Below are 20,555 nucleotides of genomic sequence, written 5' to 3' on the forward strand. Positions count from 1 at the left end.
GAAGACATTTTCAGGCCTTGCACGCTGTGCTAATTTGACCGTCTGGCCAAGCTGTCCTGCAACTCTTTTGGGTTTTGTAACCCGTTTTTGGACTGCTCTGGGCCTGCCAGATAACAGCTGTTGCGATATCGATGCCTGCTGCGTATGCTCCTCCTCCTCTTCTGAGCTATTGGCAGCGGCACCCTCTTCCCCCAATGGATGCCAATCTGGGTCAACAATTGGGTCATCCATCACCTCCTCTTCAATGTCATGTGCACCTTCCTCTGTGTCACCGTGTATGGTGGTATAGTATGCAGGAAGGGGCACCTGAGTTTCTTCTGGGTCAGATTCAGGCTCAGTACACTGCGAGGACTATGTAGTGCTCTGTGTGAATGTACCAGCAGAATCATCTAGCAGTGGCTGTGCATCAGTGCACTCCATCTCTGATTCATGTTGGACTGGGGAATTCAGGCTTTCACTTGATAACCCAGGCATGGTATGTGAAAACAGCTCCATGGAGTAATTTGTAGTGAGGCCTGCCGCATCCTTCAATTTTGGTACGAGTGAAGGAAAGGTGTGGTTCATGACCATGAGCCTCCAATGACGATGCAGTGCTTTTATTTTTTGAAACTTCAGAAGAGGAGGCGATAGAACTGGAGGCTGTGTCAGCAATGTAAGCCAAAACTTCTTCCTGAAGCTCCGGCTTTAAAAGCGGTTTACCTACTCCCAGAAAAGGGAGCATACGAGGCCTTGTGGAGCCAGACAATGACGCAGGCTCACCATCTCTTGCCTTAGGTGCTATTGTGCTTTTGCCACTACCAGCAGAAGCACCACCATCAGGACCAGCTGGCAACCCCACCCACTTCCACGGCCTCTTCCACCATACTTCCTCATTTTTGTGAAAAAGTACCCAAAATAACAACAGCTATATGGTACTGTAAAACAAGGTAGAGGGTGTATAGAATATTGCTGAGAATTTGACTCTCACTGTAGATTGGAGGACGCTGAACTGTTGTCTCAGGCCCAGGAGAGATTACACCGCAATGTAATGGGCTGAAATTGGATGCTGTATGACAAGGTGGACGGTGTATAGAGTATTGCTGAGAATTTGACTCTCACTCTAGATTGAAGGACGCTGAACTATTGTCACTGGCCTAGGAGAGATTGCACTGCAATGTGACAGGCAGAAATTGGCTAGTGTATGACAAACTACAAGGTATTTATAGAATTGGGCAGAATTGGAATCTCACTAGAGTGTAGGTCTGTAAGAACGGACAAACTCCTCGGCTTTTTCTTACAGAGTCACACACAGATCACAGATAGCTTCAATTTGGCCGTGATACCAGCTGGTACACGGTACTGTGTGAGGAACGTACACCGCTGTACGGTGTGTGTATGTAAAATTGTCAAGCTCCATGTTTTTGTATACGGACTGACACACGCTGTCTCTGTCTAGTTTTGAATGTAATCAAACAGCAGATATGAGAAACTGTTTGAAAAACAGACAAAACTCTACGGTGTAGGTCTGTAAGAACGTACAAACTCCTCGGCTTTTTGCTCACAGAGTCACACACAGCTTCAATTTGGCCGTGATACCAGCTGGTACACGGTACTGTGTGAGGAGCGTAAACCGCTGTACGGTGTGTGAAAAAATGAACACTCAGTAACTCACCAGGACAAAACAATAAAATTTGGATTGCTTTGAAAAAAGCAGTTTGAACACCAGTGTGCACACAGCAATGCAGCTATCAGGGAGCCTATAAGGCAGCCTAATAACCAACAGAGCTGATGCACCAAAATATAGCCTCCCCCCTTGCACTGCACAGTGACTGGTGTGTTGTACAGGCAAAATCGCTAGCAGCAGAAGCAGTTTTCTTTATCTTCTTCCCTGCCTAACGCTCTCCCTACAGAATCAGCAGCAGCAGCTCTCCCTATTCTGAGATCAGCATAAGTAAGATGGCGGTCGGCGTGCACGCCCTTTTATACCCCCTGTGATGCCCCACAAAGCAAGCCAATCACGTGCATGCCCTTCTCAAAGATGGTGGTGACCACTGCCTATGTCATCACATTGCCCACAGTGTCTGTTCTTCCTGATTGGCTGAAAAAGGGCGCTGAACATCTTTTCAAACGCGACTTTTGCGCTTAAGTCGCCAACCTCGTGGCCGACCTCACGCTAAGGTCGGGTTTCGTTTCATGAAACCCGACTTTGCGAAAGTCGGCGACTTTTGAATTTTTTCGACCTGTTTCGCTCAACTCTATTGGTCACTCCTTTTTACCGCTTGGTGATTTTAAAAAACTGAAGCGGTTAAAAGATGTTCAAAACCCTGAACAGCAAGTCACTTTTATATAAAGATGCATATGTACGTTCTATGTTGCGCTTTCTGATCGGCTTTTCTGGTGGTGTCTGCAGTGGAATCTGCCTGAAATAGACATCTTGTTCACATACCCTTAGAAGAATAGGGGAGAGGAGGAAGAGGAGCCTGCTGTGCTCCTGAAGATGGCTGCACCATTGACCCAAATTGTGTACTTTTTAATAATGCTAGCAGAGACCAAATTCTCTGAATTGGAGAAGAGCAAAGGACCTAAGGACCTGTTACACTAAGCGATATCACTAGCAATATCGCTATAACGTCACTGGTTTTTGTGACGTTATAGCGATATTGCTAGCGATATCGCTATGTCTGATACTTACTTCTGACCGCTCCCCCGCTGATTATCGCTGATTCCGCGAGAACGTCCTGGACCGTTTCTCGTCGTCAGCTTCCTGCTGGGCTTTCTGCTGTGGAGACGAGCGACGCGTGGATGCGGGTGGGAGGACATCAGGATCGCCTCATCTGACAGGTAAGTAGCGACCCCCGACCCCTGCGATGTCGCTGGTGAGATCTGCCTGTGTGGCAGCTCACTAGCGACCACTTAGCGATGCACCAGCGATCCTGACCGCGTCATATCGCTGGTCGGGATCGCTGGTGCATCGCTAAGTGTGACAGTACCTCTAAAGTTGTCCAGATCTGCCAATCTGGCCAGGTACAGAGCAGTACTTACAAGCTGTATAACAAACTGCTTGCAAGTGCTCACTCCTTCCAAAGTAAACCAACCACTGCAGAGGTGGCAAGTAATCTAGCACACAAGCTGTAAACTATAAAAATTGAAAACCGCACCGTTCTTGAGAACATTTTTAATAAGAAGAAAAATTGCCAGGCTGCTTGTTTTTAACAGCACTCTGCATATTAAACCAATTACGAACATGAGACACCACCCTAGCAAAAAAACTAATACCGTACTTATGTACAATGTAAGTGCTTTATAAAAATTATACACTATTCTCTGTCAAAGATGGGAGTCATCCTAATACATGACAATATGAAACCACATAATCCAAAGGGGAGATTCAGAGTTTGTGTGGGGTGGCGATCCTTGAATTTGGGAACATTACTGTATATTTTATAGCCAAAAAAAAAGTAAAGAAAGGAAGACTTGGACACGGGACATCACTCGCCCAGTTCTGTAACCTCATGGCTGTAAATCTTAATCTTTTAGTGTGATAAGTGGTCTCTGTGGTAGAGGAGTCTGTGAGTTAACATTCAAAAAGAATAATTATTCTAAAATGACCTAAAAAAGGGGAAAAAAGCAAAAGGAATAAAAAAATCAGAGCCGCAATGCTCCAGTTCTCAGAACTTGAGATGAAAATGTCCTTTCTACTGATGTATATTCCATCTCCGCGTGCTTTACTCAGCCGTGTTCTAATCAGAGCTGCGACATGTCTGCAGCCTTTCCCATTGCTACCTGCTGTGCTTTGCCTCACAGTTCTTACCAAAGTGTATTTTAGAAACCTTAACGAACAGCGCCGGATAAACATGGCTGCCATCCACACATCCCGGCGTCGAGCAGAAGCAAATTTGTCACATGAAGCAGCGTCCGTTTCCGCTTCAAGAAGCAAACCTGCCATTTCGTCTTATCACTGGGCATCTAGATATGTGCTTATTTCTTCTGAGAACATGCTGTGCTGGTATAGCACACTCAGTTGTGACTCCAGTATATTAATGAAATTGTAATGGAAAAAGGAAATTGCATACAACTGGTAATATCGCCCCCGACATATACATCATTTTTGTTATGTTTTGTCACAGAATCTTAAATTTTTTCCCTATCTTAACTTCCACAAACACAAATGACGGATTTCTCTCCATATCCTCAGCAATGACATTTGCCGTAAATTTAATTTATAATAGTGTACCAAGTATCCGGTGCCGCACTGTCATTGAGATTATTGAAATGATAGTTGTGTGAGATGATCTATCAGTCCAAACTGCAGGACTTGGACCAATCTCGTCTATATTAAAATTACCTGCGCTGTAAGAAAGCCATAACTCTTCCGCTTTCTCTTACAAGTTTGCCTTCTGTTTTGAGTTTGGTGAATAATTGCATTCTGCTGATCAAAAACAAATTCTAATGTACTCGGCACGCTGTCATTGATCACTGGAAGCGTTAATATCCAATAAAAAATATGTGCATGTTTCCGACTAACACTGACATCTTTATAATAAAATCCCGTGCTCTCGGGCCACTGTGTTTTTTATGCTAAGATCACAATTTACTAAAGTGCAGTGTGAAAACCCCGCAATTAGATTCTATTAAATTTTCAAGCCTCAGTTCCTCACTTTTCAAATGATTTATGTGAAGGCTGCAACTTTAATGTAATTTCGTAGAGATGAGTAACTGGAGCAGTGGGATACTGAGCTCCTGCCCAAGAAAAGCAGAATACTCAATTCTGTAATCTCACCTATATTCAGTGCGGAAAACGAGGTGCCGGACTGCAATTTCGTAGTTATTAGATGCTGTTCTTCTCCAATCACAATGCAGGGTCCTATGACTTACTGGCTCCTCATCTTGCAGCCATAACAGAACAGTATTAAACTGGTTTAACTGGCTGCTGACATAAAGAGGTTGTCAACAGTTATCAAAAAATATTTTTTTCATTTCCCTAGAAATAGTATTAATCTTGCCCATGAGCTCTGTCCATTATATCATCTGAGGGACATTTCAACCTTTTTCATGTCACAAATTTGGACCCTGAAAAGCCCTGTTCCCTGGGACGGTTTGGGGCACTTCATAAGTCCATTGGCTAACAAGCACTCATTGGGCTTAAAGGGATTTGCCCAATGAAAACAAGGCGATAACCTGTTGATAAGCGGTAGTCTAACTGTTGAGACCTGCAAAGATCGTCAGAGTTGGGCACTTTTATTCCCGTTAGATTGGTGCGATGGTACATATGCTTGACTTGCCACTCTATTCACTCCTTATGGGGCTGCTGAGCAATGCACTAGGCTTTATCTGGCAGCCCCACAGAAAATCAACGGAGCAGTGGTCAGGTGTTATCTATCAGGCTGTATGCTGCTGTTTACTTACAATGAAGGTTTTATTACCAGGATATTATCATTGCTGGACTTGGTTTCAAAGGACCGACTGAGCACGCCCCTCTCTGATAAGCAGCTCACTGTCGGTATGCAATTTACATAGTGAGCCTGGTATGGGTAGGGTTAGCTTTCTGAGTCCTGCTACATCGAAAAACTAATTGTGCCACAGCCACTGCACCCAGTAAACTAAGTGATACATGGTTGGAGTCAGGATCTCTTTCCTACATTAAGCTGTTCTCCGATGAGGTAGCAAAACCCTGGTGACAGATTCCCTTTAACACATTCATATAGATGTATATATACATTAATCTACTGTTAGGCACATAAAATAGACACATTTATATATGTACACAAGTTTGGCCAGTGTACATTTGCACCATGTCTGTAGCATGCCTCCAAGGCTGAAGTCAGAGGAATTTCCAGATGAAAACTCTGATTATACATGTTTGACGGATGCCACTGAGTGGCAATAGTCATTCATAGACAATATATGTGAACACAAGTTCCTGAAATGTATTTTAAAAGTATGTTAGTTGTGATCCATCCATCAACCATTTTACTGGATGCTTCTGTATGGAATTGCAGTGCTATTTTATACAATCAAGAAAAAAAACAGACATATGCCAGCCAGGAGATCAAAAGCCTCTGTCTAGTGAATGGGCCTATGGATCTAGTTAGCGTATCCATCAGAGGAAAATGTACATTATATTCGCAGTGTAAAATAAGACCTATTGGGAGACACCCTGTTACTCTTTGGATTTATCTATAAAGCAGTGAGATCTATTCTTCAGTTATAAGGAAGTCCTAATGCATAACAGGTCACCTCAGATAGATCCAACTGATGATTAGGTCAGCCCCCTCCTGACTGACTCTGTAATGTTTTCTAACCTTTACTCCTAATATGTACTTTATGTAGTTTTTTAAGAAGCTGGAAAACCCCATGAAAAAAGACCTGTAACTCCCTTGACATGTATAATAAGTAAATGCGGTCTACACAAAATAAAACTCTGCACTGTTTCTTGGTTCTTCTGTAAGTCATGTACCGGGGTGTGTTCCTCAGGATACAGCAAAGTCATGGGCAACAAAACCAACTCCTACACAGATCACTCACTGTAATTATTTTACTTATTTATGGGGATGACTCAACCAGAATATAGAAAACATTCAAAACCTTACACCTACATTCAGCAGAGAGGCTGAGACTTTGTGCTGTACAGTGTGGTGCCCAAATAATCTGTACCTAGTACTATACTTTTTATAGATCTACCTACTGACGTGCCTGTCTAAACCAGCTGCCTGTTACCTGTTAAGGCTAGTTTCACACTAGCGTTTTTTGCGCTGCGCCTCGTGCGCTTACCAAACGCATGCAAAAACGCATCATGCGTTTGCTGTTTTTTTGCGCATGCGATTTAACCAGTTTGTCACCATGTTAACTCAAAAAATGCATGTGATTTTAAACGCAAGCGTGCGCATGTCCTAGTGCATGCATGCGTTCCCATATACTGTAATGCTGTTTTTTTGCGCATTCCGTGCGCTAACGTGCATATGCATTTTTTTAAGACAGGTCGGACGGACCAAAAATGCAACAGGTTGCGTTCGGCGCGCACTACAAAAAAACGCATGCGCACGAAAACGCATACGAACGCGTGCATGCGCTAGACCATGCGCACCCATGTTAAATATAGGGGAGCAAGCGTTAAAAAACACAAGTGTGAAACCAGCCTAACACCCTGGGAATTGGGACAATTATATGAGTGTATCATAAGGGCTTGCATGCGGTACAGGACAACAGTTAATAATCTTACAATCAATAACCTCTATACCCAACCAAATATCCCTTCCCCGTCCCGATGTGACTTCAATGAACTCAAAGGAATAGTCCGTCCTCAACTATACCCAAAATACCTTAACAGTTAACCAACTATAATGGTCCTCAGAAACTGTCTCTTGAAAGAAAAACAAGTTAAAGCTTGGTCTGAAGTCCATTGTGTGCCGTATCAGCACCTAGGCGTGGATTAGGATTCTTAGTTAAAGAACAAAGGAACAAAAAGGAAATGTTGCAGCAAATCCGGACGTTGAGGACACTGATTTTGGCACTAAAAGTGGCCTGACACAGTCAATATGCCCATCTGTTGTGAATTCCCTTTCTGGGCTCCCTCTAGTGGTTACTGAAGGTAGTGGAGCTGGTCAGATTGACAGAGGCTTGCTACCTGATAATGATGATGATGATTGGAGATCTGGGGTTTCTGAATGGATTATTTAAGACAGTTGACTTCCTTCAATCCCTGCTGGTGATTTTCTTCCTGTGCCTTCTGAGGTCTGATGTCTCCTGCTCTGTTCCTGCATGGTGCAGCTAAGTGGTTCATTTGCTAATCTTTTTGCATTTGATCTGGTTTTGTCTGTCTCTGCTTTGTACGGGTCAGCTTGCTTCTGCTGGGGCTGTGCTGGATCACCGCCCATATGTTACTGCTTGTGCCAGTTTGTTCTGTCCCGTTATATTGGTCTCTTTTTGCTTTGCTGTCAGTATATACCAGAGTGCTGAAATAGTGGGGGCGAAGTCCTGTGACTTAAGTGTTTTTTGTGCATCAGGCATGTTGGATTTTTCAGGGTTTTTTGCGTGATTGCAGACAGTGTCTTTCCTTTCCTGTCTAGTCAGTTTGGGCCCCATCATTTGCTCAGTCTATTTTTCTGCCTGTGTTTGTCTTTTCATCTTGTCTCACCGACAATATATATTTGGGGGCTATCTATTCCTTAGGGGTCTGCTCCGGGGCAGTATAGATTTCACCTTTCTTGCTTTAGGCTAGTTAGCTCTCCGGCTGTGCCGAGGTGTCTAGGGCATCGTAGGTACGCTCCACGGCTACTGCTAGTTGTGTGGATAGGATCAGGGGTCTGCAATCCACTTAGTTACCAACCTCTCTGGTTTTCTGGTGGCTTAGCCTGGTCCTGCTATCCTCCTCGGTGACCCATTCATAACACCCATCTATCTAACTACAGGCTCTATCTCAGCCTTGAGTATTTTGGAGCAAGAATGTAGCAAGGTATACAAAAAAAGGTTGTACTCTATTGTGCTAAAGCATGTCAAGATGAAATATATGAAATATGAATATTTCAGCATATAGGCTGATGTCTGAATTCCTGGGTGAATGTGGATACCTCTCTCAGTAAAGACTGTATTTAAGGGTAAGTAGGAACCTGCTATAATTAAATTCACATGTTGAAGGGCAGAGTGTTAGAGAGGTATTCACATTGATACGTAGTGACCCGTCAGTTTTTGAGACCACCTTCAGGTTGGTTGAAGGGCAGGCATGTTTTGGCCAAATAATGTGCAAGGCGTCTCATTTTTTAACTAATATTCAGAAGCCGTATTGCTCTATTCATATTGACATGATTTAGCACGATAGAGTGGAACCTTTTTTTGTATATTGTACATGGAGGTAGCTAATCGTGTTGTGCACCTATTCACACTATCTTGGATGTACCAATCAGTTTTTTGTTATTTCTATGTTAGCTTACTGACCGAGCATTCCACCCTTCAATATGTGGTGATTTTAATTACAGCAGGTTAGTATTTACCCATAAATGAAGGCTCTACTGAAAGAGATGTCCACATTCACCAAGGAATTCAGACATCAGCCCAAGAGAGGTATTCACATTGATATGTAGGGACTCATCAGTTTTTGAGACCACCTTGACGTTGGCTGAAGGGCAGGCATGATTTGGCCAAATAATGTACAAAGCGTGTCATTATATCCTAATATCCAGAAGCCATATTGCACATTCACACTATCTTGGATGTGCCAGTCAGAATGTAGTGAGGTGCGTGCATGCCTACCCACCACGGTGGCACAGTGGGCCTTAGCTTTTCTTACAGACCCGTCTGCTCCAGACAAACAATCAGTGTGTACCAACGGATGTGCGGCCCCTCAAGCAGGCGACCGGTAGCATTGATAATTATATCTTAACTCTTCAGAGGCGTCCAATGCCTATCACGCTATTTCCCATCCTTTTCCTTCTCTCAGTAGTGCTCCTGGCTGGAATCTCCTCACATCTAGACAGGTTCTGGTCACAGACACGACCAGCTCCAATCTCCCACTGCTCTGGTCTCAGTGGGATGCTTCCACAAGAGGATGTCGTTGGATTCCCTTCTCTTTATTCTGAATAAATCCAGACTGCCCTTAAGATGGCCGTACTTCCTCTTCCTGTGTTTCACATCACTCAGGTTGTAGCCCCACCTCTGACATTTTTCATGCATCTCACAGTCTTTCAGTAATGTTTAGGCAACAGCGACATCTTGTGACCAAATAACAACATTACTGTAGATGAGCAAATCTATTTACAACAGGTACAGTAATATACTGATGCGGGAAACAGGCATTCACATTTATAGCATCCTGGTGAGCCGACACACATCTCACACGTCCTTCTGGATATTTGTGAATAAACAGACAATTGGGTGTTACCACATCTCTGGTAGAAGGGGCATGCGACTACATAGTCACGCAATGTTAGCATTGATTGGATTGTGTCTGTCTGTGCATGGATACACCCCCAGCTGGTAACAACCAGAGGAATAACAGAGGAACGGCACAACATATAGTTCAAAGAAAGCAGCTCCACAATTTTTTATTTATTGTTAAATCAGTCAGTCATTCAATAAAACAGACATGTCCATGTGGCAGATCATATATAATTAATTCATACTAATTCTAGTTTATAGGCAATTACTGAACATAACCAATTTACCAATTAGCAGAGGGATAAGCTCATTTGGTGTCAAATGTGATGGTTTCAAAATATGCCCCTCCCCCTTGGCAATAACAACTGTCAGACACACATCAATCTCAAATATTCTCCTTTATACTGGCAAATGCTCAAAATTGTTTTTTAGGTTTATTGTTTTTTTTTTAAATTGTGCCTATCTCAAGCTCACGAGGGAACAAGGTGGTCACCTACTCCTTGCCCATAACATACATGCAGAACTGCCGCCATTGCCAGGACTACAATAGAGATCTTGAGTTTGCTTATTCAGTATTCTTGTTTAATGTGATTCTTATTGCCTGCAGAAAATCCCCCCCCCCAAAAAAAAAAAAACAAAAAACAGAAAATGTATGGCTGAGGGGCTGCCGATCTCATGCATATCCACGGCAGTAACAATGGGAGGGATCTGCATCTCTGACTGTATTCCCTGTTATTAGCGATGCTCCGGGATGTTTTGTAGAATGAAATTCGGCGCAGATCAGACAATCAAATGAAATAAAAGCATGCGGGGACTTACTCTTGTGTTTCCAGCTGTCTTTTAAGTTCTGAAAGTACTGCTCGCTGTTCAACACCACTTTCCTATACAAACCGAAAAACATGAAATTGCTTTCAGCATTTAAAAAAGGCAGATTTTAAGGCTTGCGAGAGCTTTTTATTTTTTTTTTTCTCTCCACAAATTTCGAGATGAAAAATATTACCTTGTCTAGAAATGCATCAAATGTTGATTTCTAAACATAAAATTCATTCCTGACATGACGAAAAAAAATTTTTTTTTTGCACAGCTAAAGCAGGTTATGGAGGCAAAACTGATTTTTGCTACAATGACGTGAAATATTCTACTTTTGCAATGACCCTTTTCTTGTTAAATTTGTTGCTTCCCCACCAATATCCTCATTCATTCTTTAAAAGAAATACTAAAGTGCTGTATTAACTCATTTTCATCTGAAAAACCACTTCAGCAACAAAGCCCAGAAGTAATCGGGCCACTAGATATTTATGAGATATTCACATTTTCACTGTGGTCCTCAGACACAAGAAGGTGCAATTTCTCAGTAGGTCACTGACGCTATTAAGGGGTTGTCCACTAATCGATATTGGTGACCCCACCGTTTTCAGCGCTGGTGGTGGCCAGATGTACACAAAGGTAAAGAACCAATGATCAGCACACCTCCGTACAGTCTAGTGGTCATACCCGGTACTGCAGCTCAGCTCCTATGGAAGTGAATAGGAAGTGATTGGATTTAGTCCGTGAGTGGGATTGATCAACTATTTAACTCATTTGCAACTGGAACCTCCGATATTCTTTTATGAACAGGACCATCAGCCACATTATTGACTGAAAGTGAAAATTTAATTTAAAAAAAACAACCAACCATAGTAAATATGCTGATGACATCTCTATTTGCACTGTACAATGTATATTTGATGGGTTGACGCAAAAGAGTATCACGCCCCAGCCAGTGACTTCCATGGTGAAGGACATGCGCTCCTGCTTGATTGATGAGCTGCATTGGTGCCCCATTGGCCTTAAAGGTGTGGTCCGAAACAAACATTTACCCTACATTTAATCTTAAATGATTGCCTATTTTATCTAATCTCTTTTCCCATACACTTTAATTAAAAATTCCCTATCATTCCCTCACTATACTACCTAACTGCTTATTTTTACCTGCTTCCTGTTTAATGATCCTTTGTTTGAGAGCCCCAGTGCATACTTGGACATTCATAGTTACAAAGGTTGAAAGAAGAAGTAGGTCTATCAAATTCAATCTTTCTCCACCAATTGTCACTAAATTATCTACAACCCACAATCATCCAGCCCTTTTTTAAAAGCTGTTATAGTGTCAGCCATTACTACCTCTTGTAGGGTATTCCAGTCTGACTGCTGTAACTGTAAAGAACCCTTTCCTACTTAGCTGTTGGCATCGCCTTTCTTCCACCCGTAATGAGTGCCCCCTAGTTCTAAGTATGGTCTTTGGAAGGAAGAAGTCATGTTCCAATCCTTTGTATTGACCACACATATATTTATACATGTAAATGAGATCTCCTCTGAAACGTCTTTTTTCTAAGCTAAACAAGCCCAACTCAGGTCAGAGGGCACGATGACGTAGTTAGTGCATGCCGCGCCCTCTGCTGCCTGAACGTTACTGGAAAGAGACCCGGAAGACAGAGCGGCGGGCAGCGATGGAGCGGGGACTGGTAAATATCGCCAGTGCCGTGGGCCTGAGCCAGCGGCGACACCGGCACCTGGCCCCTATAGCACGCCGGTGTCCCCGCCTGCTCAGGACACCGGCACCTGGCCCACAGCGACGAGAGGTGAGTATGTCATTTTTTTTTTAAATGGCAGCAGCAGCTTGAGCAGCATTATATGGGCATAATTGGGCATTTTGTATGGAGCATCTTATAGGGCCACCATTATCCTTTGTGCAGCATTATATGGGGCATATTATGTATGGAGCATCTTATGCGTCCATCATCCTATGTGCAGCATTATATGGGGCATATTTTGTAGGGAGCATCTTATAGGGCCAACATTATCCTTTGTGCAGCATTATATGGGGCATATTATGTATGGAGCATCTTATGCATCCATCATCCTATGTGCAGCATTATATGGGGCATATTTTTTGTATGGAGCATCTTATGGGACCCATCATGAACTTTATGGAGCATGATATGGGGCTCTTGATTCAATATGGATATTCAAAAGCATTTAGCCTACTGATGTCTCAATTAATTTACCTTTTATTGGTATCTATTTTTATGTTTTAAATTTACCAGTAGTTGCTGCATTTACCACCCTCGGCTTATACTCGAGTCAATAAGTTTTCGCAGTTTTTGTGGCAAAAGTAGGGGCCTCAGCTTATACTCGGGTTAGCTTATACTCGAGTATATACGGTAGATTATACATTAAATAGACAAACATTTAGGATTGAAACAAATGTTAGTTTCAGACCACCCCTTTAACTGGGCACTCCTGATGCTGCTGTATGGCACAATGATGCAAAAGCGAGCTGGAATCAGTGCTAGCAGTGCGCTGGAGCAATCCCAGCCAGCTTCAGTGCAGTGACTATGCGCGCAAGAGAAAAGAGCTTGTAAAAATTGTGCTTGGTCAGTCAACGCTGGTAGACTACAGCGGTGGCTGGAAACCTAGGCAACAAGCTAAACAAAAAAATATATGTATTTATTAGGAAAATGTAGTGGAATTTTAATAAATAGTAAACTACAAAAGTGCTTGTTTTAACACGCAGTTTCAAATAATCTCATGAATGCAGATGGGAAAAACACTTTCACATATTTTTAAGCAGTAACAAAGCAATTCATTGAGTTTTCATTTAGAAAGACATCACTACCTTTAAGTGTTTACTTTCATTTTTCGTCTCTTCCATTTCTGATCTAAGTCTGTTTACCACTGCAGACAAGATCTCTTCTCTTTTTTGGAAGTTGCTGCGGAAAAAAAATCAATATGCATGTTATTCTAAATATATATATACATACTTTACCAATAATCTATTATACATCATGTTGCATTTTTCTGCCACAATTTTCAAAAATGATAGTAAAAGAATACAGTAGTTCTATTGTGATCTTGGTTAAAAAAACAGACTGAGGTCACTACATGTGAACACAGCCTTAAACTATCTACTCGATGCTCACAATGTCAGGGTTTGGTTCCATGCACCCTACTGACAAGCCAGAATTCTGGAGCACTGACCCTAATAACTCTACCCCACTATATCTTCCCTATTGCCCTTCCAGGATGTTTCACACAGTGATGTCACAGTTACATCTTTCACTGACTCAGTTATTTGCACGTGTTGAGTATTTCCAAGCAAATTTTTCTGCAACAAAAAACGGTTTTGGTAACAAAATTGCCTAATAAAACACATACGCTTTTACTTGTGCTGCATTTTTTCTTATTCATTTGAATAGGTTAAAAACTCTGCAAAAATGCTGAAGGCATTGACATTCTGCAGATTTCAAATACCGCTTTCATATTTAGAATCCGTATGGAAAAAATAAGCAGCGTGGGCATGAGATTTCAGTAATATAATTCTCATTTGCTGGTACTGTAATGTGCAGCATTTTTACCTTCGAAAGCATGAAGAAAAAAGCGGAAAAAAATGCAGCATGTGAACAAGTCCTAACTGACGCAATGCAGACTGTGAGTGGCACAGAGAGAGAAGGAGGGAGGTAGAAAAGCCAGCTAGTGAAATGTTTATGGGATTGTCATAGATGCATATCTTTATACATTTTCTGATTAAAGACATTTTATTAGATCCATAAAAAGTTTAGACTCTAAATTAGCCCTCTGTACAGTTACGGCCTCCTCCTCAGCAAATTTCTAATCAAATTTCCCAAACCTTTTAAGTGTAAGTGCACAGGACATCTTTTTCAGGAGGATTCCACAATGGAAACCACCTTAAAAGCCTATGAGAAAATGGTTAAAACAAAGAACATACGCATTTCTATATATAAGACAACTTCCGATCTGTATGTTCAGACTTGTGAACGCTTTTTGGCTGCTTTAGGTTTCTAAAAACATCAAGTGATTAAAAGAAGTGACATGTCCATTCTTCTGCCATTATTGTCTTGGAAGACATTCTGTACTTTACAATACAAGTCAAAGGAAAAGCTCAAAAGACAAGCAAAAAATTTTTGGAGTGTTTTTAGATTGTTTTTGCTTACAAAAATCACAAGTGTTGTCTTCATCATTCAATGGAGTGCGAAAAACACTAGTGGAAAATGACAGTAAAAAAAGACAGAATTTCAAGACAACCAGCTTTGTAAACAGCATTGTGTTCCCATCCATAGTATTTACTCATGTGACGGCGGCCTCTGCTGTCCTTAACCTGCTACAGTATTCCTTCCGATGGATGGTGACATCAACACAGTTCACATTCTCCATGGGCAATATTGACTATAAAAATTCAGTGGAGGGTTAAAGAGTTGACCAACAGTATTTGGTTATATCAGAACAGAAATCTGACTGGAAAGTGGACAAACCCTTTAACTTTTCATTAAACTTTCCCATGCTTAAGGTACATATACAATGGCTTTTATTAAAGTTAAAGGAATTGTGCACTACGCCGACAACCCCTTCTCAATCCCTATGTTTCCCCGCCATGTTTCTAGCGGTGTTAGTACTGGCTCTTCCTGGGCATAATAATGTCACGCGATCCCTTCGGCCAACGAGTACTGACTTCCCTCTCATGTCCTACGGATGTAATTGACCTCCAAAGGAACTCAGAGTAAAGGCTGCTCTCTCACTTACTCTGGATGCCTTAATTTGTCCAAAGGAAAGGAGAGTGAATCCAGCACTGATCGCCGCAGGGATCGCATGATATAATAATGTCACATGATCCCAGGGACAGCCACTGCTGACACCATTTCAGGGGGCGAGTATAGCTGTTATTATTTTACAGGGGTGAAAACATAGGGATTCAGAAGGGGTTTACCAAGTAGTGGACAACCACTTTAAGGCTAAAATTAAACCTTAACTTTCAAAACTTTCAGAAACAAATACTTAATTATAAAAAATAAAACTTGAATTGTGTCAGCTGTTGGATAATTGTAATAAATGTGACTAGAGGTTTTTCTCTATATGATAAAAAGTGCACATTAGACCATTTAATAAATGACTGATTATTATAATATTACATAGTTATGTAGTACACAAAAAGAGAACTGGAAAAGAGAAATGTAAAAAAAAGACACTCATCAAAATGCATAAAATGCAATGGTCATTACAGGATAGTAACATCAGGCCACAAGTTTGTGTTGACAATATGAAAAATTTATAGAGTCTGAAGAGCAGCGGGAGGAGGCAGGCGGCGTGTCACATATATTGTATATGTAGCCTTCTTTGTATTATTTGTATTTTCTACTTACATCTGAAGCTCACTATAAATCAAAAGCAAGGCCAAAGGATCTGTATATTAGAAACACAAAAGCTGGAAGCACTTCTCCGAATACATAATTTATGACCCTGGTTTCTCCAGTCCTTGGAGCAGTTGTATTATACCACTCGCATTTGTTTCTTTGTGTAAACTTTGATTGTTGTTTTACTTTTTTTTTTTTTAACAAACAGTGAAAGTTATATAACAAGCCGCCATGCCCAGCGCTCGCACTGTGCGCTTTGCCAAGTCCAAAAACCAATGTGACAGAGGGAGTTTAGCTATAATGAACTTTAATAAAAGCACTTAAGCGCAGGCAAAGCCCCCCCATAAAACCTGATGACATCATAATCTTTCCTGTTGTAAACTTCAGCGGTCCCCTTCTTAAACACGAAATATGAAACATTTATAGGAGTGGATGAAGTAGGACCTGTAAAATTCATCTTCTGAGTATTAACAGCTAATTCTTTATTTGTTTCATGTTTTCCTAACATCCTGTTTCAATAGCCTATTACTTAGATATTGTCCTTCAGCCACATGGACTCGCACATTCCTGCCAGCTGAGATAGCCTGATTTATAAGAGTGATATCCCGAAAATCCATATGTTTGAATACATCCTGTGAAAGTAGTTATGGGATGTCCGCTTCCATACATCACAATAGTCTGCAGCCAAGAGAAAAGTAAATTAAACGTATAGTATTCCGCTTGTTTTATGAAGACAGTGAGAGCGATCACACAGTATGGCGCATCCATATGTACACGGCAAAGTGTGAAATAAGATTAGTGCTGAACAGATGCTCATTAATTTAACACTTTAACCTCCCCATTCCAGACTGACACTGGACGTCAGAGTTAGCATTGTATTATTTCAGCATTTTAGGGTACGGGCGAATACGCAGGGGATTTGGCTGTGAAAAAAAACTGTTGCACATTATGAATTGTGAATGAGATTTCTCTACATATCACTCCCAGGCTGCGGAGAAAATCTGCAGTATAAATAGATCGCACCCACAGCATTGAAACCTACAGCATGCCAATTAATGCTCTGATATCAGTGCAGAGTGAATTGGGAGGCATATCCTCACCTTTTTCAAGACAGTAGCGACCACAGTGGAAAGTCCACAATGGTATTATTATAAGATTGTATACGCTAAAAATAGACCTTAAAGCACCACTCCAGTGAGTTTTTTTATTGCACAGCTGGAGTGGTGCTTTAATTGTAAGTCCCCTGCATGATACTCACCTTCCAGGGTTTTCATTGCAGCTCCGGTCCATCTCTGGCGAAAAGGGACCTGCCTGCAGCTCCAGTGTTTCACGAAGCTGTGTGGAGGTCCCTTTCCAGTACAAGTGTATGAAAGCCTCGCTCTATCTCTCATAGACTTGTATTGAGCACGTGTGACGTAGCTTCTGACATCCAGCCACTCAGAAGATACTGTCACAAGATGGCGCCACTGGACCACAGTGGTGCCGAAAAACGAAGACGCCGGAGGGTAAGTACATCTCCAGGAGCAGGGGACTTCCATTTAAAGCGCCACTCCAGCGCTGAAAGAAAACAAAATGCTGGAGTGGTGCTTTAAAGAGATCTGTACTAAAGTCATATATTGTCATTTAGAAAACTCCTCATATTAGGGAATATGGACGTCATAGTGGGAATTCAGCTGTTTATGTATTCCCTTTTAGCTAACATGGGGAGCTTCTAAGAGCTACTCTTGCTTTTGAAGACTGGGCAAAGCAATCCCATTGCATCCATGTTATACTACATTTCTCCCACAGAGGCCACTGTTTGGATAGCTACAGTTTCTGAATCTGGCCCAGCAATGATCTTCTGATTGTTGGGTCTGCTTCACTCACAAGAAGGGGTATAGCTGTAAAGAGACAAGATCTATAAAATGTATTTGGTGCTTAAAAAAATGCCATAGTCAGGCACCAAAATCATTATAAACTGCTTAGACGCAGCATAAAATTGGTTGGTAGGATGAGCAAATCTCACAACATTCATTTTGAGCAGATTTGATTTGGAGTGAATAAAATGGACCCAAATCAAAAATGCCCTGAAAAATGTTTATTATGCTCTGAAGTCTCACCAAACCCCAAAACATAAAACAAATGATGGGGAGGAAAAGGTTTAAAAATAATAAAAATAATAAACATTATACACATACTGTGGTGTAATGACCACTGTGTCCACGAGGGGGCGCTGTGTGGATGTCCCAAGAGTGTGAGTGGTTGAAGAGCCATTATGTATCTCAAGGTGGGTGACCTTGAGATAGAGACATATGTATGTTTATGAATGCTATTGTAAAGTATATATGTCTGTGTGAAGGACCTGTGGTGAGGTCATAGTCATGTGACCCGGTGGGCGTGGCTATGGACCATATAATGTGGCCAGGTTAGGTCACATGGAGTGAATGCTGGGACCAGGCTGGTCCAGTTTGGAAGGTCCCGTGAGGAGAAGGATCTCCTCACTATCAGCCTGTGGAGCGGCTGTGTGTGTAATGGCGGCCAGTATCTGAGAGTCCCTGAGGAGTGAATGGACTTCTGCGGCCTGGAGAAACAGCCATATGGGAACCCTGACGTGGGTGAGATAACCCTGGGGCTAAATAGCCTCTATAATGGACGCTCTCCTGTAATGCTGTGTATATTGCTGCTGGAGGTTTATGAAGGATGAATAAACCTCATAGACTAAGATTTGTTGGAAAATCCTGTGCCGGATGTGTTTTTCGATCGCTGCAAGCGAGAACCCCTTACTTACATGACAGCGCTACCTCACAATACCTATCATGAAGTACTGTGGAGCTGCAATGGTGCACGGGATAGGTGAGAATAAAATATTTATTATTTTTAAAGAACTATTTCAGAATTTTTTTTTTATTTTCTCATACTGCTGGAGTGGTATCATGAATGTCTGTTCCCAGCCCCTTGTAAAACACTTCCCAGCCGCAATTTTCAGCTTTCTCAGGTAAGGCTCCTGTTCTGTTCTGTCATCTTGTGACTGCAGCTCCGGACTGTTAAGGAAAGTCAGAGGTAACAGTCACAAGTTCTCACAGTTTGGGCTCTCATAGACTTACATTGAGGAGTTTAGGTACTGTCACACTTAGCGATGTACCAGCGATCCCGACCAGCGATATGACGCGGTCAGGATCGCTGGTACATCGCTAAGTGGTCGCTAGTGAGCTGCCACACAGGCAGATCTCACCAGCGACATCGCAGGGGACGGGGGTCGCTACTTACCTGTCACACCAGGCGATCCTGCGTCCTCCCGCCCGGCTCCACGCATCGCTCGTCGTCACAGCAGGAAGCGCCGCAGGAAGCTGACGACGAGAAATGATCCAGGACGTTCTTGCACAATCAGCGATAACCAGCGGGGGAGCGGTTGTAGGTAAGTATCAGACACAGCGATATCGCTAGCAATATCGCTATAACGTCACAAGTTATAGCGATATTGCTGGCGATATCACTTAGTGTGACAGGCCCTTTTGTATGCTCTCCCCGTGTTTGCGTGGGTTTTCTCTTGGTGCTCCGGTTTCCTCCCACATTCCAAAGACATACTGATAAGGAATCTAGATTCTGATCTCCATTGGGGACAGTGATGATAATGTGTCCAAACTGTAAAGCGCTGCGGAATATGTTAACTCTATATAAAGATTATTATTATTAAGTGACTTCCAGTTCGCCCAGTAAACATTGGAGAGATCCAGTGGGACATAACTAGCAGAATAGGACTGGAGCAGAAGACGAGGGTGGTTAGTATGATACTAGAAGCAGGGAACATACATTAGTGAGACCACTCCGGTGGTAAAATGATAATAAAAAAGTGCTGCTTTAATCACTTCACAGTGTCTCAATTCATTTTGGATCTGTGTCAGAGTCTGGACTCTCTGTATAAACCTTTTTCCTTTCTGGCCTCGGGGGTTAATATGGAGTTTTGCCCCCGGTGGCCGCTGGTGTTACTACAACTGTAGTTGGTCGGCTGCTGGGTTTTTGCCCCCGGTGGCCGCTGGTGTTACTACAACTGTAGTTGGTCGGCTGCTGGGTTTTTGCCCCCAGTGGCCGCTGGTGTTACTACAACTGTAGTTGGTCGGCCGCTGGGTTTTTGCACCCCGGTGGCCGCTGGTGTTACTACATGTTTAATTAGTCAGCAGGTGGTGACCTCCCCGCTCCTTCCTATAAAAGGTAATCAGCTGCTGCTGCTCCCTGTTGGTAATACTGGTCATTTGCTAACCAACCTGGATGAAGACTGGACCTACCTGGTGGAGAGGGGGTTCAGCTTATTTGAAGCAGTGGTGATGCTGCTGGATGCTGATCGGGTGCCTTCCTCTGCTGCTTGGAGCATTAGATAAAGCTAAGTTTGGGTTTTTAGTTGCTTTAACCCCGTGGTGTCTGTTTTATTTTCCCTTGTGTGTTATTTGGTGCAGTTCACTTTATTCCCTGTCTCTCCTCCTGGGGAGGGGGTTGGTGGTTTAGCTCAGGGCTAAACAGGAGATAGGTTCAGGTCGGGGACTTGGG

The 20,555-nt window shown here is 42.4% G+C and overlaps 1 protein-coding gene across 1 annotated transcript in view; it reads right to left on the bottom strand.

Moving 5' to 3' along the window:
* Positions 1-20,555, bottom strand: part of LOC141053222 (uncharacterized) — a 653,087-nt gene that overhangs the window by 71,125 nt on the left and 561,407 nt on the right. Inside the window, exons 23-24 of the mRNA XM_073550619.1 lie at positions 13,505-13,598; positions 10,669-10,730 (exon numbers count right to left, since the gene is read on the bottom strand). Coding sequence (XP_073406720.1) covers positions 10,669-10,730; positions 13,505-13,598 — 156 coding nt within the window. The remainder of the gene's footprint in view (positions 1-10,668; positions 10,731-13,504; positions 13,599-20,555) is intronic.

The sequence above is a fragment of the Dendrobates tinctorius genome, unplaced genomic scaffold (assembly GCF_039654945.1).
Source record: "Dendrobates tinctorius isolate UK_male_01 unplaced genomic scaffold, ASM3965494v1 ptg000165l, whole genome shotgun sequence".
NCBI lineage: Eukaryota > Metazoa > Chordata > Amphibia > Anura > Dendrobatidae > Dendrobates > Dendrobates tinctorius.